The sequence below is a fragment of the Trachymyrmex cornetzi genome, unplaced genomic scaffold, assembly GCF_001594075.2.
Source record: "Trachymyrmex cornetzi isolate Tcor2-1 unplaced genomic scaffold, Tcor1.1 scaffold67, whole genome shotgun sequence".
NCBI classification, from domain to species: domain Eukaryota; kingdom Metazoa; phylum Arthropoda; class Insecta; order Hymenoptera; family Formicidae; genus Trachymyrmex; species Trachymyrmex cornetzi.
This window is the reverse complement of record NW_017299992.1, coordinates 2458368-2484883: the sequence shown is the minus strand read 5'-3', so window position 1 is coordinate 2484883 and position 26516 is coordinate 2458368. Positions and strand designations below refer to the sequence as shown.

Sequence of the window (26516 nt, the reverse complement as noted above, 5' to 3'; positions counted from 1 at the left end):
CCCTCGCGTCTGTCCGTCTGCCCGAAATCACCCGAGAGAGCTTCCGTCCGCCGTTCCGCCGCCGTCGCGTCGCGGTGTTGATCGTCTACATTTGCGATGTCATGCCTGTTAGGCAGGTTGGGCTGTCGTCTGATAGCCTACCGAAGTTTGACGACGACCGGCGACGAGGAAAATGATTAGCTCCGCTCGCCAACCGTAATTAGTCAACGCTGGCGCGAACGTGAGATGTTTCTTGCGGCTCGCCAACTGTCTCTAATACCCATTTCTATCAATGTAGATTAACGTTAATCTTGGTTCAACTTAATTTTCATCTCTCTTTCTCTAATTCTTAGAACTAGAAAAAGATGAAGAGTTCGTTGAGCCAAGATTAAAATTAAACTACATTGGTAGAAACGGGCATTAATCCTCACGCGGATTGCGTTTATAAAGCGGCGACGTCTACAGTGAAATTTTAAGGTATAAAACTAAGGCTTAAGCCTTAAACCGTAAGAAATTAACCAATCACTGCCGAATGTGAGAAGAATAATAAATTTGACTATGATTGGTCAATTTTTTATGGCTTTGGGTTTAAAGCTTTACGGCCTTTACGCATTGAAATCTCATTGTAGACACCGCTTAATTGTATAAAATTAATTTATGTTTTATTTTATATTACACATATAATAAAGTTGATAAATTATTATGTATGTAATATATATTTATAAATTATTATAATATATTGAATATAATATTTAATATATCATAATGTATAATTTATATATATGTATATATACATATATAAAATATATATATAAAAACGCGTCACTACCTAAAAAATAGTTTGCCGTAATCTCATAAACTTAGTTTCGGAAAATATTTTCATTATTTAATTATTAATAATATCTTTCTTAATTTAAATTAAGAAAATGATAAATACAACAATCAGATTATGAGAAATCTTAAAAATTAGATTTACAAAAGAAACAAATAAGCTTTTTATATGAGCATATAATGAGAATTTTACTTTATTTCCTCTTTCATGAATAGATAATCTCAGATAAACTTAGAGAAACATAGATAATTTTATTCTTTCGGTTTCTGAACAAAATCCGTGTTTTTACAGCCGTATTGTCTTCGCAGGATGTACTTATACTTTCGAAAGGTAACGCGCCGAATTAATATTTAAAAAATTTCAGTAGACATCACCATTGTTCTGTGAAACCTAACATCGTGAGAGAGTTTTAAGATAACAATCAGGAGATGACCGTGACTATAGTAAAGCCACAAAAATGTTTGTTTACACCTAACTGACAAACACGTCAAGAAATATCTGGCAGTTATACGACATCACGTAAATAAGAAAAGGTACAAGAGAAAAAAGGACACATATACATGTCGGTTTATAATAATCTGTTTCGATAAGCTTCTATTCTCGTGATTGATCCGAAATTAAATTAAACTCTCTTTTGCTGTTGAGAGAATTCTAGTTTGATTTCTGATATATATTATCTCTTTATATGTATAGTGTGTCTGTATAATGTGCTAAGTACATCATTTCTAGAAAAAAAAAGAAGTAAAGGAGAGAAAGATAGATAGATAGATAAAAAGAGAGAGAGAAAGAGTCATACAAACGAATTTTACTGTTTGTTCCTGATCTCAAATATGATTTGACTACAAACTAAATATTAACTACAAGGCAAAATCTAGTAACCAGTCTAATAGAATTCAACTTTATATTTCTTTTAAAAGTATTCCAAAACAGAGGATTTACGCATACTTAACTTCTCTCTCTCTCTCTCTCTCTCTCTCTCTCTCTCTCGTAAAGATAAGAATATTTAAAAATAGAATATTTAAGTAATCAAAAATTAAAAAATTTTTTTTTCACGCTAATAGTCAGTATTTTTTTATTGCACCTAACAAATTAATTTTTTACGTCGTCTAATTAATACCTTCACATTCTAAAAACTCATAGCATTCTTTTTTTTTTTACGTAACTCGCCAGTATTGCAATGTTATTTTATAATATACTATACATATATAGTCACTGTATTATGTCAGAGATAATAACCCACTCAAATGTACAAATAATTACGTTAAATGTTGATTAGATTTGCAGGTAGCCTCACTGAAAGATCGTTTACAGACAATTAACTTTCCTTTCGAAGCAAAAGGCTCGAGCAGTGCAATGATTCGTGCATATCCACCTCATCGCCTTTTAATTATTCGATAGGATGAAGAATACGAGACCTCTCGGTACGATCAGATTCTTAAGGCACTATCGATAGTGTATCAAAGCGGTTTATTATCTCGTCCTCATTGATAAAAGTATTATATCTCATATAATTATCTTGTGAACATGTACGAGTTGATTCACTTGTTCCATTTCTCCTGCAGATGGAATTATCTCACCAGCTTAATGATTTCTATTATTATTAAGCATTTTTGTCGATTCAACGAGACGGAATATATATAATAATTAACGTATTTATATTTACAAATGAGCTAATTTGATGATTGGTGGCTTGTTTGTACATTGCAGTGTTAAAAATCTAGTCGACCGTATGTGACCGAGAATGGAAAGCAGTCCGAACCAGCTCGGGCGTTGGTAAAGATTGGCCGATGGACGTAAAATAAATTAATGTGCCACTTTCTTAAGAAAGAATGTGTGGCACAATAATTATTGCATCGCAGCGCATGGGGTGCATCGCACAGCAACGCCTGTACAACCTGTAAAGCATTCAGAAAGCGCTTATACAAGTGAAATAAGCGCTTTCCGAGCGTTTAGCAGGCGTTGCTGCGTACTACGTGGATCGAATTGCCCATGTTCGCCGTGCACATCGCGTGCATCGGTTGACCGACCGCTTTTTCCACTCGTTTTTCCTAATGAGCGCGTTGGTTACGCTCGATGTGCGTACGTAGATCTTACATCTCGTCGAGGAAGCAATTTGCAGTAAAAGCGGTCCATCGAGATGAGAACGAGAGCTGGCGAGGAAGCCACGACGTGGAGCCGCGCCTTGCATCAGTTAATCCGCCTTGCTTATCTTGTGTGATTACCTATCCGGCTTGAGTCAACAACCTTTAATTCTTACTGGCAACGAACTACGCACGCTAAACATTACGTTCATCTCGATTTGTGAGTCTTCAGATACGAGCAGATGCTCATTCAATTCTTAGAATATCCCTCTCTCAATGAAAACTTCCTGTTCTCCCATTCATGCTCACAAGCTTTATTAAAATCTTAAGCGAGTAATTTAATTGAAATTAAAAACCCACGTAGTCCAACTTTTACAGCGAGGAGATATTTTTTAATTAAGTCAGTTGAAACTTTAAATAATCATTCTTAATAAAACGATTTAATTTTTGTTAGAATTCTCTTCAATATTAGCACAATTACTTTTATAATTTTTTACTTTTATTACTTTTATTAATCTTTTAAACTTACCAAACAATATAATCAATAATATATCAGATAAATATTAATCTAAATAATATCACAAAGAATAAACATATGATGTTTAAATAAAGATCACAATAATCATAGCTTTTTAATTTACCATTACGAATTGAAACAGATATAATAAAACATTTATTCGCGTATTAGTACTATAAATGCATAGTGGCAAAAAAATACAAAAAAAAATACTAAAAAAATATCAGTTCATGCGTGTTTAAATAAATAGTTCATACTAAACAATTAATTTTTTTTTCAAAATTTTGATTATTTTTTTAACATATACAATACATTATTATGTACATCAAATCTTAGATGATGTCAACAGAATTAAATAATTTCAACGGATAATGTCTTCAAATTTGATTTGATGTACATTACAATGCATGCTAGATCTGAAGGGGTTAAATTTGAAGCGAAAGATTGTATAGAAACGCACATGCATAAAATTGAAATTGTGTTCTATATTTATAAGACTCATTATTAACGATTGCAAAATGTGACAGCAAGTTGTTTCTGTGACATTCACTTCTCAGAAGAAGTTACGTCGTGTTAACCGCCTATCAAAATTGCAAAGAGAACGTAATTTGCTTATCAGTTTTGCCAATTAACATTACAATAAATCTACCGAGCGCGCATTTGCAACAAAAAAAAAACAAAATGCATAATTTATGAACGTTTCTTTGCGGCGGAATCGCAATCCGAATAATTACGTGTGTAATGCTTATGCGCTACTGTAAATATAGTTCAGAGATTAGTTTATCGTAAGACTTATTTGTCGGTGCACATTATCGTTGGTGTTTTTCTTATGCGCATATCAAATCATTATTAATTTTTGTAAGAAATGCGCGGATAAAGCGAAGGGATCCACATTCACCGTGGTTGACCGTGAAACAACATACTCATGGAGAGAGAGAGAGAGAGAGAATTGCTGTACAATATATTAGTCTCAAATAAAAATTATGTCATCATTCTGTTAGATGTTCAAATACATCAACGTTAACTGTAGGATGTTTTCCAATAACGTACACAAACGACTTGTATATAACTCAATGTACAATTCCATGCTTTCCAATTATGACATAAGTGGAGATACAATTGTACTAAATGCTAACTCAATCAGCACACATTTACTTTTTAAATATTTATTTAATATTTCTACGTTACATAAATACATTACATAAATATTTAAAAAACGTTTTAAAAACATCATCTGCTGATTGGGAAAATGCTGTCGTTTTATATCAACTCGCAAATATCAAGTTTTTTACCATTCAACTTCACGATTATATTCGGATATATTTGGGTATATAGATATGAGACCTCTTTCTTTATTTCACTAGCGATGAAATAAAAAGGCTAAGCAAAACGTTTCAACTACAAATCGATACTACGTATTAACGTGTCACATAGTGTATTGCTATGTTTCGTTGTTGGAAAATACTTATTTTTTAAATGGAGTAACATTGCTTTGGTGAAAGTATTTTTACATACCGAAGAAATACATTACGGCTACACTGGAAAAAATTCGCTAAATCTTAATACGTACTTCTTTGAATAGTACTAAATAACATTTACTTACAGTAAATAAATATTTACTTATAATGAGAAACAATATATTAAAATTTAATAAATGGTTATTTGAATAGTGCCAATCATTTACAGTAAATATTTACTCAATAAAAAAAATAGTTAACTCAAATTAATGATTCTTGTAACAAGTATATCTTTATATATAGTAAATATTTAGTTGGCACTACTCAAATAAATGATTTATTAACACATTTTGTCAGTGTAATAAAAAAAAATAATTAAATCAAATTAAGTTCTTGAACCAAATAAATATGTGTTTATATCTAGTTATATCTACTTATTTTATTAGAACAATTTTTATTAAAACAAATATTCATTAAATTTTTTTTTAGTTTTTTTCTAGTGTAAGAACCTGAAAGATATTTATAATATTATAAGTTATGCCACAACTCAATAATGTTTACGCAATTGATTCTATTATGCACATATAAGCGATTATAAAATCTTTTCTTTCCTTACTGTATTAATCGCTCTGGTGCAATCGCATCTTATTTTAGTATGTCGAACGATCACTCGCACTCAGGATGAAAACGTATGTTATTTATTTACTGGTTGTTAGGGTCAGTTGTTGGTCTAGATGTGACGAAAGCGATATATAAAATATTTAAAGCGGTCGAGTGGCGTGTTAATTGCGGCTGCAACTTATTTGCCTTACATGTACGCTCATAAGGAAGAAGTCCTCGGGGTTTCACTAGAAATTGCATCGTATTTTACTAAAAACCGCGTGAAATAGATTCGAGATGTATATAATACTATAAGAACATTAATTTCGCAATCTTAGATGATAAACTTACGTAAAATAATTTTTTTGTTACAACTTCCGAAAGAAATTGTCTCATAATTTCGTACATATAATACTTTTCTTCTTTTAATACAAATGGAAAAGATAAAAAAAATTTCCGTATATATTTAGTTTCCTATTGACAATTAAGGAAACAAAATAATTTAATAATACCTAAGCGAAAATAAATGAAATAAAAAATAAAATAATTATTAAAACAGGTCTTTTTCCGTTTACTAAATTGCGTAAACTTTTTCGTTATACGTTTTTGTATAATTTTTGTATATTTTACGTATTAAATGAGTAACAACTATGAGGAGCAGTTTATTATCTGTCGACTATTAATGTCGCGTTTTCTATTTGAAAATCCATTGATATTACTAGGTATCGGTAGTCAATGATGTAATTGATGTTACAAATTAAAAATTGCCATAAAATTATTTGTTGCAAAAATGCATGAATATTTTCCTTTAGAGCGTTAACGATCTTTTTAAAACATTAACGCATTTTCATCCATTTGGTGTCTCTATTGGAAAAACAAATAATATATTAATAATATTTTAGATAAGATAAAAATACAGCTGCTTGTTAATTTCAACAGCAGTAAATATGTTATGTTCGGACCAATAAAAACTCTCATTACCGGCGATTTTATAACGTTGTCATAGAAATATATATCATTCGGTGTTGCTTGACGTAAATCGAGATAACAGGTTGATGTTTAATTTGGTCCGACAAATGCTTTTTCTGACACTTTACGTGACATATCGGAGAAGAGTACAATATTTAATCCCAATCAATTTATGTAAAAAGAGATCGAACGCGAACAACAACAAACTGCTGAACCATATGATATGTGTACGCTATAAATAGGATTTATGTAACAGCGTAGATGTAATTTCTCGTATATTTAATGAGTTGTAAATTTTCTCTAGCATAAATGTTTTCATTCGTGTGTGTTTGCCGTGCGACGGGCAAATAAACCACGATGCAGTTTTGTATAATTAATTTAATTTTTAAGTCTTCATAACAACAAAACACTAATTGTTAAATGACAACAAATTAATCCGAACGTATTAGTACCAAAATAATTTAAGAACACATATTAAAGATCGAAGCATTTTTTAACGCATTTAACGTAACGATAATAAAAAAAATTAAATTAATTTTGACAAAAAAAATTTTACATATAAAAACAATAGTAAATTTTTGTTTATTTAATACTATTCTTGGCAAAGAAGACTATCGCACTTCAACACACAACCGTTATTCAATTGATTCTAGTAAATCATAAGAAACTAAATTGATTTTTATAAAAAAGATTTTTACAACAAGACGAATTTTTATTGAATACCTTAGTCAAAGAAAATAGCTGCTTGTCATTTTTATATGATACTATTATTTAAAACTGAGAATAAGAATAAATCGCGAGAAGTTAAAGATTCTTATGAATGTGAATCTTTATTAACTACTTTTCTTAACAAAGAAAATTTCTGCTTGTTACGGAACCGTTGTTAAAAATAATAAATTATACTTCCGGAGGAATATCGATTCATAACCGCCGTCGAATCGAAGAGAGTACGAATCTCTCGACTTTCGATATCTGTAGTCGCATCGACGCCATATGTTAGCGTATAAAAGCCATTGCTCTATTCTCACAAAAATCGATTAATAAAACGGTAACTCGTCGACCTTCGATATAGTCTACGCTTCGCGGCGACTGGTTCTCCATCTCTTTTCCACTGCTACCAGGTCTCTCCCTGTCTCTCCCAGCTTTTCTTCTCTCTCTTTCTCTCATTGCACACCGCGTGTGTGTACCTATGTTCGCTGCTCTGCTAACTTTCACGTATCATAATATATAGTGAAAGAATGTGGTTTCCCTTTCAAATTACAAAATATGCCACGAGCGTACAGTTCAGTACACTTCCTTTTCTTTAATTTCGCTTTTTTTTTACGTTATCTCGATAAGTTTTTAAATTTTTTCAATCGTCTACTTTTGAAAGCAACATGCAATTAGTAACCGACAGTAACAATAGATCAACTTTCAGAAGCAAATGAAAAGGATAGATGAAAAGGATTAGATAAAATTTGAAATATAAATATGTATATAATAAGAGTGAGAGAGAGAGAGAGAGATAAAAAAATTTTGTAACTACGTTTGTCGCTAATTTAATTAGCGACAAGGGACAATTTAATTGTCCCTTGTATTCGTTTCTTCGACTTGAAATCTGAGTTCTCTCTTCTTCAGTCTTTTTTTATGTCTTCATTCAATAGTGCATCCTGCTGACAAGCGAAACATGAGGTTCTAAAAGTTTAGACTGGAAAGGACAGCACTTGGGACCGAAACCTTGATTGAGATATTACATTGCCACGGCGCGTGTACAATCGGTGAGCAGTTTTATTATTAAAGAAGGACTTGACCTAGATTTTATCGGTGAGAAAAAAAAAGGATACCTAGCCGATCCATCCTGAATGTCTGTCTGACATCTTTGTCGAGCGACGCATTATTGCCTCCGGCGACGATTTGTATCATCTTTCATGTTATTAATTTAGACAAGAGGGATGGATTTATGTGGGTTGCGACTAACTGGGTCAGGGACATTGGTTTACATGCGCGTATAATGTATACTATAGTCAGGTCATCTGGATTCATATTTCCTTACGATGAAAGATATATGTGTGTATATGCTTTATTTATCCCAGATAAGCAATAGTTTTAGCAAGACTAAATTAATAGTTTACTGTGTGTATGGTTAATAGTGTAAACGTGTTTTACAAATATGAACGATTATACGAGCGTTACGTTACGAGCGATAATTTGTTATATATAAACGATAAAATAATCGTGTAAAATGCATACGGCGGATTTTAAGCGATTATTATTTCCTTTAGTTCGCTTTTTTGTATCATGTAATCTTTCAGATAATTGATGAAGAAGAAAGGGGGTCTTTATATTAAAATATATAGAAGATTGTGTTTAAAAAATGTTAAATGCTTTACTGATAACAAAAACGATATGCTTTTAGCGTAATTTAAGGACATTCTGCGGGCAACAGGTTCTCACAATTTCTTCTTAATTTTTCCACTGCAACTGCCATGGCCACCCTTTGTCTCAACCTCAGTACTTAAGGCTGTCTCGAACAGCTGCGAAACAACGCCACTTGTCCGGTAGGTAGAATAGTTCGAAGATATGCGGGAAAGGACAGTCCCATCCTGTGACCCTTTGAACCGGCGCCTCCAGATGCAGGAAGCACTCCGCCTACATTACAATTTGACAATGCACCGTCAGGGTAACTTGGTGATTCAGTCCACGATTAGTTTTACAACTTTTCTATCGCGCGTTCAACTTTCTAATTTATAAGAATCGATCGACCGATATCGATCAATTCGCGAGCAACAAACGCAGGGGACTTGAGATACAAGATCGACTAATCGGTCACTGTTAAAAACCAGTTTGGAGGACTATTACGCGTTGTAACATTACCATCCCACACGTCATTTTATCTCGCCGAAGACTTCCGACTCAGACACCAGTCCGCACGCGCTGCCTATGTTAGAATCACGCGATAGATCTGATGACTGTTGCGTAAAACAGTGTCTATAATTTTTTGTAGAGATTTTAAGCTTTAAGCTTTAAGAAATTAATCAATAACACACCGGTATTCATAGTTCATTCTTATTTCAAGACTGTCTTAATGTCTTAAGAAACTAATACTTTTGTTTGTTTCATGACATCTTAAGACTGTACTTAAGACAGTCTTAAATATAGAGAATCGACTATGAATACCGACCACAATCGATTTGTCTTCTCACAATCAACTGTAAATCCGGATCTACGATAGGTGTTTTAAGCCGTAAGAAAATGACCAACTACAGTCGAATACGAGGAGAATAATTGATTGTGATTCGTCTATTCCTTATGGCTTAAGGCTTAAAAATTTATTGTAGATCCGGGGTAATGAATTTCTTACGACTTGAGGCTTAAAGCTTATTCTCTTTTAAAGTGAATTATTACTCTATGAAGAGTAAAATCTTACTCCTAAGATTAAAAATTGAGCTTTTTCAAGATTGGCTCAATATTCATTCTGTAAAGAGAGATTCCAAAGAATTGAGAGGGTAAATTTCACTCACTCTCTTATAATTTTATTATAGGCACCGTATTAGATATTTTTATTTTGCCACAAGGCGCAAAAATCTGAAAATTCCACGGTGTGGACCTTACCTGAATCGTCGCAGCTATTTCTGCCCCAAATCCATTCGTCATCGGCGCTTCGTGGGCGACGATAACGCGTCCGGTTTTCTTCGCCGACTGCAACATTCGAACACATTATATAATACATCGTATCACGCATATACGGTAATTTATTATTGGTCTCTAGCCGCCGCGGGTTTAATTCGCATGTGATTTACGTCCCGTCCCACATTGCGGTACAATAATAACTTTACATGCACGGCCGATGCGCTAAACGGGCGCATTAACGACGTCGCTGATGACGGCATGAGCCGTTTTGAAACAGTTATCAAATACAGGTCTACGACGTGATCGACGTTGTAGAAATATACGCGGGAACAGCCGGTGCGATCGGGATACATAGGTACACCTGTGCCCCTTTTGTGCGTATATATGTGTGCATGTGTGCCCGTCCTGTTGTAAATTATTGACAAAGGTAACCAGATAGATAAGCGCGACTGAACGCTGAATACAGGTTCCTATGACATTTTCGATTCGCGCCGACCTTCCCTGCAACTTTCAGGAGTTACAATCTTTCGTTACGGATACACCCTGCAGAAAATCTACGTCTCTATATTTATCGGATTGATATTTATGGGTTTCTGCATGTCTACTATTAACCTTTATTAACGGGCGCCTTGTTGTCACGATAAATGTTTGAATTATTGCCCCTTCCTCGTAATGTTCAATCCCTTTCAAACGCCTGAGGAGAATAACATCAATTGACTTTGCGTTTACGTTTAAAGGAAGTCGACAACACTACCAATTGCATCTCTCTCTTTTACTTATTAATTGTGACAAGATATTAAAAGGATATTTTATTATATATTTAATCTGATATAATGTATTACGTATATAATAATATATATATCTTTTCAAAAAGCTGGGCTTTTTTGTAAGATATAAAAAATTGTTGTTATTAAGGCTATATTCCAAAATTTATTGCTAGTGTTGAAAATCTATAGTGCACGTAATATAAATTATAGATTTTCAGAGCTGACAGTGAATTTTTGAACATAGTCTTAATAACGGCAATTTTGTATAGTGGCAAGTCTAGTTAGTAGTGCGGCGAACAGGAGCTTTAAAATCAAAATTCTGATTGGAACTATTTGAATTAAGTTGATGATTAATCACGCGGTAATAATCCAATGTTTCATACTTTCGTGTTTATAAATCATTCATTTTTAACCCTTTGTTAACTAATAATTGGGTTCACTCAATTTTTGTCAAAAATGCCTACAATTAAATTTTCTTTACCCCAAGGAAAACAAGAAAGTCAAGATATAATATCATATGAACTGAATTATGACAAAAAATGAAATAAATTTGGTTCAATAATAGATCAATATGACATCAAATTAACATTATTTTGGCTTTCTTGTTTTCCTTAGGATGTTACATCTGTAAAAGATAATTCTTATTAAAATATATTTACAATTAGTACTTATTAATTCTTTTTTTATATACGAATTATGTCATTTTTGTTTCTTGAAATTAATTAGTGCCTTTTAATTAACATAAATTAAATAAATGGGATTAAATCTTACAAACCCAGCGTTAGTAACTGTGTTTGGCTTCAACTCCGGAAGATTAATCAAATTTAATCGATGCGATTCTTTCAACTCCAAATGAGGTTTTTCATAGAAGTGGCATATCAGAATTTTGTTCTGCGAGAGCTGCAATTTCTCTCGTTGCGAAATCGCGCGACGTTTCGCAGGTATAAGACATGTCGAAAAATAGACAAGACGACGAATCCGCGACTGTATCGAAATTGCGGCAAAACGGGTTTTCAATTACGATCACCTCGTCATGTGCGTGTGTGCGTGTACAACGTACATAATATAGCGGCGATTTGCAAGCCCGCGAGTGGATATCATGGTACGATCGAGCATATCATTAGCGACCTGCGATCGATTAGCATAAATCAGCACGATTATTAGCGTCTATAGAAATCTTATCGTAATCTGACGGGGCATACGAGCGCGGGTTAGCTTTGCTTGACACCACGCTTCTCATTTTACTTTGAACGCGACGCACATCTGCCTCTCTATTGTCGATGACACGCCGCGTCATGGGAGATCGTGATCCCGAGTCTTCGCGCGGTCGTGGGAAGAGTTGGTTTCCGATATTTCCTTACCGATGTCTCGTGACGTTCCAACAAATGGTGCGAAAAAGACTTCAATTGCGTCTCTTGTATCTTGCGTGGGCGTATACCAGACGATTTTCTACGACGTAGAAACGCGCGTTTCGGCATTCACAGTCGTGACGCATTCATCACCGAGCATCTCAGAGTTTCGAATTAAATTGAGAGAACGGAGCAGAAAGGAGATTTTACGCGATCGTTCGGCCTTTTTGAAGTTTCGGTGTTAATCATGGAGGACGTCCATGAGATCGTCGCGACGATAACGGAAAGAACGCAAGCGAGAAAGATACGTTTCGCCTTAAGCGGAATCGTCGAATCGATCTTGCTCTTTCTCAAGGAAACGGCCGTAATAACAACGGCCGTTATTGCCCACCTTGCACACAAGTTCCGCGTCCCAAGGTAGAATGGAGACGAGGTCTATCACCTCGCAGGATACGCCGAGTTTCTCCTGGACTAGGTCGGCCACCTCCAGCAATACGTGCACCTGAGTGCCCCAGCCAACGAGTGTCACGGCATCACCTATGCGACAAAGAACCAGAGATGTATTCGTATGTACATACGCCAGTATTTACGGACGCTGTAATCATGGATGAAAGCGTACATTTCTTCTCGCCTATATCCTGTTTCAGGACTGCGTCACATCGAGCGAGATCACCGACGATATAATGGAAGGACGCGATCGCACTTGGTAAATTATATTCGCTTCTCGCGTTCGAAAGTGCGAATAGTTACTATCTACGACTTCAAATAACATCTTCTGAGGTGTTATTTTTTGTTCGACGGCACACATTTCGCGATGAATAATGTAAAGAGCGATGTCGCACGCTCTAAACATTTCTCCGAAGAATGATTTTACACAACCGCAAATATTTATTCATAGTGTATAATCATTTCCGCGTAGTCTGAAGATGCAAGAACTTCTAATAGTACTTATTAATTATAAGTACGTTGCGTCAAAGACAAGAACTCGTAAATAAAAACGTTTTAATCAATGTCATTAAAATTTGATTGATAAAATACTGTTAATTATCACCATTAGGGTCGAAAATCAAGAAAAAGGAAAAAATATTATTTATGAAATTATATAAATAGCAATATAACGTATAGAATTTATTTCTTAAATATAAATATAATATATATTCTTGTATACAGAAATACAAAGATACATACGAGTTAGATTCCATCGTATAAAAATAAAAAATTATACTAACACTAGAGAGCAAAGCGGTGTATTAATTATCAGATAAAAGATGCTATTTTTAAATAAAAATATGTTTAAAATATTTTTCTGACGTTTCTTCATTTTATATAATTTTTGTTTCAAAAACTTGCATTATGTATAAACTACGTATATTCGAAAAGTATCCTAGATTATCGACATAATATTGAAACAATATAGTATCAAATAATATCAAATACATAATTCGTAACTGAAACATATATGAGTCCCTGGTGATCCCGGGATTCATATATTTCCTAATTTTTAAACAGTAACGATTTGAAATAATTTTATGTTTTACAATCTTATTTTTTACAGTTTTGATCTTAAAAAATTTTAAAATATGGAGCTAATAACAAAAATTGTAGTCGATCCCAGAATTCATACCTATGTTCCTTTAGCGTTAAAAAATATTCTTGATATGGATTAAATAGACATTTTAGAACTCACCGCTTCTTACAATTTCAGCCTTGCCGATTGCAATCTTGTAATGTGCAACGGGTACTTCATCGATCGCTATGCGATACAGAGTTTTAGGCTCGAATATGATACAGGGATCCGGCTCGTCGATGCAGCTCAATAAGAGACCCTTTGCGTGCATCGCTCCACGAGGGACGACGATCTAAAATGAAAAAGAAAGAGATGAGCTCATTAAAAAACGTATATAATGATGCGAATAATGATGTATTTGGGCGAGGCGAGAACACAAGAATCGAGTCTCTTGCGATCCTCCCGATAATCGTCAACTCCTTAGCACATGTCTCAAAACAAGCGTGAAATCGATCGGCTTTGAGTAGTATCATCGCCGATGATATTACGTCGCATCGCTCCTTTAGTAATCGCGATGTACGATAGTGGCGGCTACGTGCATTAGTGTGCAAGTAAAACTTTCTTCATGCATACGTAGATCGTGTACTCTGTACAATATTCATGGAATTTGTTGAGGAAAGTTGTGAACTCACAGTTCTACGGCTGGCACGAGACATAGCGAGGATTATACTCGAAGAATGTTGCTGATGATGGAAATTTGGTAGCAAAACTCGTCTCGTTACCAAATCACATAATCAAGAAAATGAGTCAATTTTTGGAAATAAAATCCTACATCTCAATCGTCATGTAGCAGTTACGCGTCAAGTTCGTATCCAGGCAAATCATAAAAAAGTTACATGATATCAGAAAAATGTCATCATGACTTTGTCATTGAAAATGACAAATAAAGTCATCATGATATCCTTCTGATATCATTATGATTTCTGTGTTCTACTTAGGTAGTAGTACAGATCTTGTTGTTCAACATTATGGCAATGATCGACTTGTTAGGCATTTCGTACAAACAGTGAGGAGTGGCCTTTTACGATCTTATTATGAAATCGTCTATCTCGATAAGGAACTTGTCTTCTCACTCGACTATTAACAGAGAGATATATTAGTCTTAAGACACAGTTGAGAGGAAACAAGCGGTTCTCGTGTTACGCCCAACGAATAAAACAAAAAACGCATTTCTACTAGCCTTCAAACCGGGAGTGTGTGCAAAGTAGGCTTCCGGGCTTTGAGAGTGATAAAGACCACCATGGCCGACGGCTCCGCAAGGTGCACGAATCGTAAGCTTGCCGCAATCAAACATACTGCCGCTTCGATATCTCATTTTAGCCGCTTCGTTTACCAACTGTAGAGGAAACGTACGCACAGTTAATAATCGAAGATAATTAATCCTTACACTCTATTTAATAATTTGCATTACGAACGGAATATACATTCCGCATTATTTCATACGATCTACTCGCGAAATAGTTGAAAAAACTTTTCCAGCTATAAGAAAAAAGTTTTCGCGCTCTCTGCATTTTTTAAGTGAATAGATTTCTTTGTTATACTTTTGTTTGCACCTTCTTATTATTTAAATAGCTAAATTTTCTTAAAACTTTGGATTTCTTTTACCTTAGACACGTTACAAAATAACAATTATTGTTCTATCTGTTATATTAATACTATACGTGCTGTGAATAATGCGACACCTGATCAAAAGCGGGAAATATGTAATCGGCAAATTGTATTTCGGCAATCGCTGATATTCCCGCGTTGGCTAAACCGATTCCGAAACCGGCGATTCCTTGCTCGCAGAGAGGCGTGTTGAAGACACGATCGGTACCGAAACGGTTCTTCAAGTCCATCGTGCAACGAAAGACACCTCCGAATGCCACATCCTCGCCAAACACAACTGAAATTTTAAAAGGAACTAAGTATAAACAACTAAGCAACGTTTTCTATTTTTTTCGAAAAATGTAATTATTTCTATTTTAAAGATTTTAACAAAAAGAAAGAGATTCAGCTTTTCTGTCTAGAACAATTAAATTCTATTAAATTTTATAGACGATTAAATAATTTTCTCAACAACTTAATATTTTTTAATTTTTCGAAAGTATTGAAAAATTGAGAATGAATATTATTAAATACATATTTAGATAGAGAAAATGTTTTAATGTATTATATTCGCGTACAGCTACGTATTCCAATTAAAAAAAAGCACAAATACTACAAAATCCTTACCTGAACGTGGATTGTTTTCCAATGCAATGCTAAGCCCATGATTTATAGCTTGATACATATTCAGTTTTTGAGTCTCACCTAAAAGCACAACTTTTATGTAATCATATGAATAATGCATAATCAAGGTCGTGCAAAAGATTTTCAGGGCCTTGCCCGTACAGTCACTTGATCCCAGAGATGTTCCTGCGAACGTTCTCAGAACATTAGGACATTCTCAAGATGTTCTTCAGAACATCCCTTGAATATCTATAGATGGGTGCAAGGGTAAAGATGGGTGCCTTTATCTGTTATGAATTTAATATATATATAGTCAGTAACTAAAACAGTAACTAAAAGATTGCAACACATTTTTTTCAATTAGTTTCGGAACGCAGGCTGCTCACCGAGCGATTGGTTATTATTTATGGATCCATAAGTAAGAACCAATCACTCAGTGAATAGACTGCATTTCGAAACCCATTTAAAAAAAAGTATTGCAACCTTTTAGTTGCTGACTGTACACATACATCCTTCATAAATGAGTGGTTACTTTCTTGGAACGAATATATATACATATGTTGTTCATAGTTTTAATGCATTAAAAAGTAACAAAACAATATGAAATTATCATAGCTATTTCTATTTCTTCATAACTCTCTGTACAAGAATTTGAATAATGCATCCAAATAATAATTGCTTGTTGCGTAACGGGTTGTAAAGCAACTATTGTCAGAATGTACGTATTATCATACCATAAGGAAACTAAGTATAAAAATTGTTTAAATTATTAAAATGATTGCATGTACATACATTTATTACAATGAAGATGTTATTAAATTTCAATTATTACTTTATGAATTATAAATATAAATTGGATAAAAATTAATTTGGATACAAGTAATAAAAATGATATCTTATTGTTAACCAAAATTTCGGGGTTCATTAGAAGCCCTGATGCGGTGCTATGCCTTCCAACCCTTTACACGGTCCTAATTAACTGGAGGGCATAATTAAGCCAAAAATAATTTTGGGAATAATGGGGTAAATCTTCTAAAACAACAATTGAACTAAAGAACAATTTCTTGAGGATTTAGGAAATTTGAAAATCTTTATAAGAACCACAAATATCATGTAACAAAAGCTAAATCATTTTTGTTATGACGATTTGTTATGTCTTGAATATATGTAATAATGTCATTTTATTTACACAGAATGAAATAATAATGTAATGATTCTCATTATAACAAATATGTAAAAAAAAAACATTAATTTCGGCAATTTATCGTCACGTTATATCCATTAGTTTTTTATTTAGTTTTGACGTAACATATTTTCGCACATGCATGAATTAAAGAAAGACGATCACCTTCAACAGAGATATGAATATTTTAGATCGAATATTTGAATACTCGTAGAATGTGCCCAGGATTTAAATTTATTTTGTTTTTTATTTTGAAAAATATAAATGATCATTTTATTTCAGAGAGAACGAGAAAGAGAAGGGAAAGAAAAGGAGCAAGAGAAGATAAGAGAGAGAGAGAGAGAGAGAGAGAGAGAGAGAGAGCAAGAGAGAGAGAGTCTTTTAAATTGAATATTCGTTTTTCGCCGTCTTGAGTTTCCTCTCTCTCTCTTTTTGTTAACCACATCCTACACAGCATGGGAAGTTCCCTGCGCCGGAAGCTCATACAATTTTTGTAGCTTCATTTAAACTTAATTCAAACAGAATTCCCGGGAACTCTCAAAGTTTCAAAGTTCCTTGAGAGCTTCATGGACATCTTTTTAAACTTCTCGAGAGCATAATTCAACAAAATGTTGAACAAAGTTCAGCAAACTGAAATCTTTTCCAATTGACATAAATTGAAAGTAACATTACGTTAGGGTTATAATTTCGTATTCTACAAGATAAATGTAATATAACACATAGTGTTATGTAACAGTTATATTGTGGAGTGCGAAATTATAACATTGATGCACCGACGAGAGATACTATTAAAAATCATTGACCCTGGGTACATTTTCGTGACTATGAATGGGACTCTGAGAGCCCGGGGATAATTGAAGAACGATGATATTACTGACAATTAATAAAAATTTACGATTATTAACATAAATATTAATTTCGATAATTTATTATTAAATTTGTGATTTTTTAATATATAAATGGTGTATAAATAAGTATGTATACTTTTAATGCTATGATATCTTATATATTGCCGAAAAATTACAATTTTTCTCTGCAGTTATCATCTCTATTGATAATCAAACTCGGATGGTAACATTAAAATTACAGTTTTAAACAAAAATTGAGTATTATTAAGTTTTAAACATATAAATATATGTCTACAAAACTAATAAATCATGAAATTAGTACCGTATTATCAGTTTCTTACTGTTAATCACTTAAATTTGAACAATCACGCGACTTCCACAAGCGCCGACCGTCTTTAATATAGTATCTCGTCGATGATTGACGTTATGTTACTTGCAATTTGTGTCGACTGGGCTGAGAGCTTAGAAGCGAATTTTGTAAGCTTCCCGAAAGCTCAACAATATGAATTCCCTGGGAATTCGTTTTGTCGAATTTTTTAAGCTCCCCGAGAGCTCAGCAAAATTTAAACTTCCTAAATCGGAGCTTCGTGTTTTGTAGGATTGATATATGATTTAGATACGAATGGCGTAGTCCATGCTCTATAGTCTATGCTTTGCATTCTGCATAGGTGCGTTCCGTATCGCGCATGATGTGCATGATGCATCCATTGTCCTTGTTTAACATTTGGTGAGCAACAAGGATAAACGATGCATTATGCGCATCATGCGAGAAACGGAACGCACTCCATGTTAAACCGATTGCGCATGCGTATATGCATGAATATGTAAATGTGCCTTTGAATTAATTGATTGACAAATATACGTATGTACATAAGAGATCGATTAATATATATCGAATCTTATCAGCTGATTTTCATACGGTCTACATTATACACCATCCTGTTGATTTCCTACGTCTTTACAGAACTTTGCACAAAATATTCTTTTGAAAAATAATTACGTGCGCAGATGTGTGCAGTTTGGTATAGTCGATTACTTACCGACGACGGTTTGTTTTTCACACGGAAAATACTTAAAATGCGTCCCTCTCGCATGGCTTTTTGGGCCGGCGGAAAACTCGCCACTGCTCAAAAGTAGTTTCCTTCCAGCTCGTCGCAGTCTCGTGCTCAACTTGCCGAGCATCATCATTACTCGATTTATCTCTTTTTTTCTCCCTCCCTCTTTCGTTTCGGTTCGTCCGGACAACAAACCGCTCGCTAGGAGGTAGCGAATGAGTCTTATCTCTAGTTTGCACACAATGCTGATATTTCGCAGAGGTTCTGCCGCTCAATCTCACGTGGAGTTTCGAAACGGTCTTCAGTCGAGGTCGAAACGCGAGCGGGAGTGCGCGCGTGCGCGCGCGCGCGCACGCTCGTGATCGAACGATTGACGCGATGCCGATCGTTGCGCCGGTTGCGCGTCGATCGTACAGGCACGAACAGAAACTGGTTTCTTACCGATATACTACGACGAAGTATAAGCGAGAACGCAAGCATGACTCAACTAAAAGGGAGATAGGATTCTTCGAGGAGTGGGAGAGAAACTGCGATAAGTCGCTGACGTTAGTAATATGCTTATCGTTTAGTGTGCTCCGTGTGTTTGATTTTGTTTTCAGATCAATCGTTAGATCTCTTTGCGTTGTGAGTGATGCTTGACGTCAATCGCGCGTTGTACGATGGCATAAGAGAGAAGAATATTTCAATCACGGATTTAAAAGCGTTATTTATAAAATAACATGGTGTCTCAAAACAATTTGTTATTATCGCTCTCCGCTTTCTTTTTTGTCGCCGATATAATGGCGGATTCCAATATCTGGATAAGTGATAAAAAAGGTATTCATATTAACGATGTTAATCAAATGAACGGGATTAAGTACATTTAATTCATACTTTTTATTTAATCTTCGCTTAATTTTTTTATTTTATGCAGCTCGTACGCCACGAAATTGGAATTTCTATACCTTTAGTTTTTCTATATCTTCAATCGATCTAGTTTTATCGATCAATGGTTATAAAGAGAATTCCTAAATATGCGTGTTCAACAGCAGAGCTATTGTACCGATTGTAGATAAATAATGAAATTTTAAGGAGTAACCACGTGAATCGATGAAACGACGTGAGAGCAGACTGCCAGTCTGGATACACGGATGTAATCCTCGGCGGGATCATCAACTTGAGAAGGAACGGGGGATAAGGGATGCGTGGTGCGCGCTTTGTCGGCCATTACGGATTCGTTTGGATTCATTCTCGTGGACGCGTCGTTCGACTTCGGAGTTACGATTTTCGACGAATATCTCGTAGCACTAAGGAACCGAGGCTACTATTCAAATCAATTGGTCGAGAATCTGGATTTCGTTAGACATGGACATGAATAGATCCAGCAACGGTGACTACAAGTATCAGAGAGATGAGGATGCCGACGATAAACCCAGGTCGCTCGATGAGTCTGAGAAGGATATCCAGGCCGACAAGGCCGGCGAGTATATGAACGAGCTCTTGCAAGAAAAGATCGAATTAGACGGGCAAAAATGGCCCAACGCCATCCGATTGTTGGACCAAGGTGAGTTGAAAGAAATAATCTTTTAAGTAAACATATTCTCTAATAGATGATCTTGTAGAAGAGTCAGTCATTCCATCGTTCATGATGAGAGACCGCTGGAATGTCCATAATTTTCACTCGCAATAAATTTGGATTGAGTATGCGGTCGATGCTCGAATCAACGAAATTTTAAGATTCAACAGAATTTAGTTTTGAAGACAATGTGTTTGTTTGAATTTTATTGAGACATAATTTACATTGAATATATCACTTCGAAAATCTTCAGTCTCTTTGGCATTGTCTGGTTATTGAAGTATTTGTTATCTTTATTAATTAATTTTATGTCTGGTATTAAAAGGAACAAGTACTTAATGGTAATAGATATTATTTTGTAGTCTATTATTATCATTAATTTCGAAAAAGAAAAAAATAAGAAAGGAGAATAAATGCTTCTTTAACGAAAGGAAATGATTATAATAGACTGCATACTTTTCTTATAGACATTTTGTGTATATCTGTTGATTGATTCAAGATAAAAGATTAAATAACAGAATAACAATAATAAATTTAATAAAAAACAAATAAATAATTTATACAGCTTTGGCTATGAAGATAAGTATAAAGAACCCTTAATTTATCATTTTCTTGTAAAAGATAGTAATAATGACCAAATAGGAACTAATAAAATATTAAAATTGTTATAAGAATAAATATTTTTTAATAAAATTTTTTATTTATTTTTGTTAAATATATAGAACGTTCACATCAATATGTGAAGATTTATATTTATGGCCAAAGCTGTAGTAAAAATATATTGAATTAAGATTAATAAATAAATTATGTAACTTTGTTATAAAAAAAAATTACATGTTTTGTAGAAATTCAAAAAACAGAAACTTTGCGAAGACCAATGAGAGAATCAAAATATGTGGATATCTATCGTGAAAAGCATGTTCGTGTATCTGTCAAAGTACTAGTACCCATCCGTGAACATCCTAAAGTAAGTACCTCTATCTACAGTAATCTAAACAAATTTGAGATGAATTCGATTTATGTAATTTTCTGTCTTAGTTTAATTTTGTTGGGAAATTGCTCGGGCCGAAAGGCAATTCTATGAAACGTTTGCAAGAAGAGACAATGTGCAAAATGGCAGTATTAGGCAGAGGATCTATGAAAGATAAACAAAAAGTTAGTAACAAAGGAAGACTTATTTTCTTTTTTATTCTTTATCTTTGAAAGAAATTGATTTATATTTTTATGATGGATCTTTTAATCTCAGGAAGAAGAACTTCGTGCTTCCATGAATTTGAAATATGCTCATCTTGCCGACGATCTGCATGTGGAGATTACAGCTATTGCTCCACCAGCGGAAGCTTACGCTCGCATTGCTTTCGCACTCGCCGAAGTGCGGAAATATTTAATTCCTGATAACAATGATAATATACGTCAAGAACAAATGCGTGAAATGGAAATGGGCATATCTGATGATACTGTCTCAAACGATCGCAGACCTTCGATGAGAGGACCTTCGAATCTTGATGGTAACATACCGAGGCCTGCTGCAAGACAGGGACCTAGACAGTCTAGAGGTTGGTTATTTATTGTAAAAATTGTACAATACGTAAAAGTATTGGAGGTATAAAATTAAGAATGTACATATCATATATTATCTGTACTATATAACATTGATTATTTTGACCTCGTATTTAACAAATTGATGTATTGCAATTAATATATTTAAATCTTGTGATAAGATATGCGTATGCATCTTGTATGTATGTAAACATATAAAATACATATGAATTTTATGTATGTACACGTACAATAACATATACAATTATATATATAAATTATACTTATTTTTAGCTATGTTTCCTCCACCTGTGAATCGTGGGCCACATGCTCGTGGACCTGCACCATCTAAATCAAAGGTGTTCTCCATTTTGGATCGTGCGAGGGCTGCTATGGATCAAGGTTACAAGTAAGTTTAAATTTTACACATAATATCCCAGGTAGCAAGATTGCTTCATTAAAATGTGAATTAAATATTATATTGAATATTCAAATATTTTCGTTCTAGTAGTTATGATAGTCAGACTCCTGCAACGAATCGTGCCGGATCACATGATTTTGATTATCACGGATCATCAGGTGGTAACAATCGATATGGTGATCGTTATACATCAAATGCTGGGTATGTATTAAATGTTTATTTACGGTGATAAGAATAAGAGAGAATAATGTAAAGTTTGAGAAATAAGATTCTCTAATATATATTAAAATTTTAACGTATATAATATGAATAGTATATAAATATAAATTATAATAAAGAGAATTTTCTTTACAAACAAATATGTATTTCTTTGTGAAATGCAATTTTATATATGATTCTTTTTATATTACGTAATTATTTGTTATATAATTTATATCTAATAGATGAAAATATCTTTTTTTAAGATACACGACTTACGAATACGATGATGAGTCTGCACCACATTCTTCACGTGATTATTACGAATCTTCTGACTATGCAGGTAAATTGTTATATTTATATGTTTGCTTGATCAAATTAAATTTAAAAAATTCACTTTTGAGGATATACTTCTTGTGATTTTGATTTAAATTCTTGAGTGTCAATGACGGAAAATTCTGCCAAAATAAAACTGGCCAAAAGTGTTTCATGACGGAAAAATCCGCATATTTCATAACGCCAATAAATCACTTTTGCAGTGCAGCAATTGAATTGATAATGCATACTTTAATGTTTTTGAGGTCGCTGAATATTGAAGTAAAAATTCCAAAATTCAAAATGGCTGACCCAATATGGCGGACCGTATGTTCGAAAATTTTGATCATTTTCGACTTTTATGCATGAACTTTTTTATTTGACAAATTCCATAAAAATTTTGTAATTAAGGGTTTTTGAGGTCGCTGATTATAAATTTGATATCAGATTTTAAAATTGAAGATCGCAGATCCAATATGGCGGATAATAATTTAAAAAATTTTTCCAAGTTTCGTAAAAATATTCAAAATTTAACATCAAGTTCATTAATCAGCTATCTCAAAAATTCATTCCAAAGTTTTTTAAGGAATTTGTAACATAAAAAAGTTCATGCATAGATAGCGAAAAAGGTCGAAATTTTCGAATATTCAGTTCATCATATTGGATAGACCATTTTAAATTTTGAAATTCTGACCTTATAAATTCTTGATCAGCACTATAAAAAATCCCAGGAAAAGTGACTTACTTTATATTTCTGAGTTTATGTCATTAATAGCGTTCTCGGTATACAAGCGTTTTTCTTGCCTGACACTCAAGAGATTAATAGTGAAAAAATTTTTTCCTATTAGAGATGTTATATATTTATTTTAGTATTTGTTTTAATTCTTTTACAAGTTTATTACTTATCACTTATTTTTTATTTATTACGTGTGAATTCTAACTTTTCTAAATAATATAAATCCTTTATTATGCTTACGCAGGGTTTATTGTTACATACTAATTTTATTATATAAATTTTGCAATATAAATATGAGCAAATAAACACTCGAGAAATTCTTAACATTTATAATTATTTTAAATTCTGGAATTATTACAATATATTATTGTAAAAATATAATTAATGAAATTTATAATGTTTATAAAGTTTATAATGTCCTTAAAACAGAACTATTGAAAGATTTTAGGAATGCATTAAAATTGTTATTTATGCATAATAATTTTTAATTATGAATTAAAAAATTTAATTTTCTATATGTCGTAAAAGGAATTATTTTATATTAATAATTATATTGTAAATATTTTTTGCTACATTATTTTGTTAAAAATCCCTAATAATTATACAAATAAATCTTAGAACTAAATAATATCTTTATATGATTTAATAAACATTAATTAATAATATTTGAGAAAGTTTTACTAAAATTTTTTATGGAAATTAATTTTAAAATGATTTTTAACACAAATGTTATCTTTTATTTAAGAGGATGCTGGAATGACCAAATTATCGACATTACAATCGTATAAAAATCTCCGAATTGATTAAACGGAATAAAAAATCTTACAGGATTAAAGTAGACGCAAAATTAGGAGGTGGTGCAGTGGACTTTATACTAAAATAAAAAAACTTAACTTTTTTTCAATTTCAATTTTAATCGATAATTTGGTCACTCCAGTGTTTGGTCCTAATTTTGCATTCCCTTAAATGGGATTATGCACACATAAGAGAGAGAACTGCATTCATATATCTATATATAATATATGTATATACAGGGTGTTTGCGATACTTTTTCGACCACTTACAGGAAGATAGATGGGATCGAGATGAACACAAAAGTCCCATACCATTTAGCGTTTACTAATTACCGTTTAATTAATGAGAGCACGTTGAGAGAAACGCTCCGATCGCTCAAGATATAGCCCCAGTTTATCAAGTATTGGTTGCCGGCAGCGCGTTGGAGAGGCAAGAGGGAAAGTGCGCCGTTGCTCGGTGTCCGGCATCGCCGCTTACACGTCTTGCCGTTTCAGATCAGCGTACTCTCATTAGTACAATTATAAAAATTAATATCTCGGTTATTATTGCAAATATCGCTAAAATATCGCTGTATGGGACTTTTGTGTTCATCTCGATCCTATCTACTTTCCTATGAGTGGTGGGAGAAGCTTCGCGTGACACCCTATATATTTAACGTAAAATCATATAATATATAATAATTCACATTTCCCAAATTTATGAATCCTCCAATTTCAATTGAAGCATCATGGGCGTAATTTAAATTCGCTGTAATAATGAAATTTAAACCCTGCCGTAAACTATAACAAATATGCATGACTATAACAAATAAGCATTGATGTCGCATGATGACATATAGCTGTCTTTGAGAATTTGAATAACTCGCTATACTAAGGAATTACTATCGTGTTCTGCCTAAATGATTAAAGCGCATCAATCCATGTAATTCGCAGACGAGTCGTCGAGCCGCGCTTGGAAATCTTACAAGACTACAACGACGTCAGGCGCAGCCTCGCGTTACCGCACTACCCCATATACACGACCTTCCAAGTAAACACCTACGAAAAAAAAATAAACCATTATAAATTTTCTTTTATTTTAATTATCCATACTCCTCTAAATGTTTTCTTTTTCCTGACATTATTATTTCATAGCATTGTTGCTAATCCATTGGTGGCTAATCTTCCTTATGCACGGCGGCCTATAATGCCCAATATGCAGAAACCGATAAACGAAAGAAATCGTCTTTAATTGATCGGCGAACGAAGATTAATACGGTAATGATACGCAAATATTGCTCCATTAAATTCGTAACAAATAACATTAACAGAAATTTTCTATTCTAAGGAAGATTCAGTCTCGTTTAATTTCTTTTCTTGTAACAAGCTAATAGATCTTTAACAAAATGAAAGACTAAATTATCTCTCACTCTATTCGTATCATTTTCTGTTATAAACGCTATATTTGAATTTTCTTTTTTTAAATAATTTATTCAATAATTTTCAGATTATTTTTCGCTGCCACTGGATGAAAGGAATGTATAAACCTAAACTATAATTAAACCTATAATTAAAATATACCCAATATTAAGGCTCCTGACTACTCAGCCAAGAACTCTGCGTTGACGGTGGCGACACAGTATCAGACGGCGGTCTGGCAAAATCGGTAGCCACACACTTAAGCACGAACCCATGTCCGTGTCGCAGACGAGCACACGGACATGGGATCGTGCTTATATGTGTGTTACAGCCACACTACGATAAATGGCCGAACTTATAGGCGTGGAAATGTGACATTTTGATCAGTTTTGACGACGAAATTTGTGCACGGTGTCACTTCGTTATTATTTGCTGCATTGTGAAAATGTGACTTGTCTCGTACTTATCAAAGTCTTAATTTTCGATAAAAACTAAAGTTATCTTGAAATTTTATACGTAAAAGTGTATATTTCACT

At 33.5% G+C, this 26516-nt stretch overlaps 2 protein-coding genes across 5 annotated transcripts in view; one reads left to right on the top strand and one right to left on the bottom strand.

Moving 5' to 3' along the window:
- Positions 1–8026: 8026 nt before the first annotated feature.
- BckdhB (Branched chain keto acid dehydrogenase E1 subunit beta) lies at positions 8027–19542 on the bottom strand. The gene is made up of 8 exons (XM_018517181.1): positions 19010–19542; positions 15942–16019; positions 15410–15612; positions 14908–15063; positions 13848–14019; positions 12552–12697; positions 10027–10113; positions 8027–9063 (listed from the first exon to the last, which is right to left on the bottom strand). The coding sequence occupies exons 1-8, from the start codon at positions 19155–19157 to the stop codon at positions 8923–8925; spliced, it is 1131 nt and encodes a 376-aa protein (XP_018372683.1). The 5' UTR covers positions 19158–19542; the 3' UTR covers positions 8027–8922.
- Positions 19543–19590: 48 nt separating this feature from the next.
- Positions 19591–26516, top strand: part of LOC108767346 (KH domain-containing, RNA-binding, signal transduction-associated protein 3) — an 8839-nt gene continuing 1913 nt past the window's right edge. The window contains exons 1-10 of one of the 4 annotated variants that reach the window (XM_018517180.1): positions 19591–19840; positions 20096–20567; positions 21425–21546; positions 21618–21734; positions 21826–22135; positions 22413–22527; positions 22630–22740; positions 23004–23080; positions 25516–25612; positions 25717–26032. In XM_018517180.1, the coding sequence (XP_018372682.1) occupies positions 20369–20567; positions 21425–21546; positions 21618–21734; positions 21826–22135; positions 22413–22527; positions 22630–22740; positions 23004–23080; positions 25516–25612; positions 25717–25813 (1245 nt within the window). In that variant the 5' untranslated portion in view covers positions 19591–19840; positions 20096–20368 and the 3' untranslated portion in view covers positions 25814–26032. Of the gene's footprint in view, positions 19841–20095; positions 20568–21424; positions 21547–21617; positions 21735–21825; positions 22136–22412; positions 22528–22626; positions 22741–23003; positions 23081–25515; positions 25613–25716; positions 26033–26068; positions 26387–26516 lie in introns of those variants that run through there. The other 3 variants (XM_018517179.1, XM_018517177.1, XM_018517178.1) reach the window with 3 other exon arrangements.

What these genes read in the sequence shown, in the direction of transcription:
- BckdhB (XM_018517181.1), bottom strand. Translation starts at nt 19,157, where the DNA reads ATGATGATGCTCGGCAAGTTGAGCACGAGACTGCGACGAGCTGGAAGG. An exon ending in CACACACTCCCGGTTTGAAG is followed by an intron (nt 14,020 to 14,907) that starts GCTAGTAGAAAT and finishes TTTTCATTTTAG; the next exon opens with ATCGTCGTCCCTCGTGGAGC. An exon ending in ACGCGGAACTTGTGTGCAAG is followed by an intron (nt 10,114 to 12,551) that starts GTGGGCAATAAC and finishes CGAATGTTGCAG; the next exon opens with TCGGCGAAGAAAACCGGACG.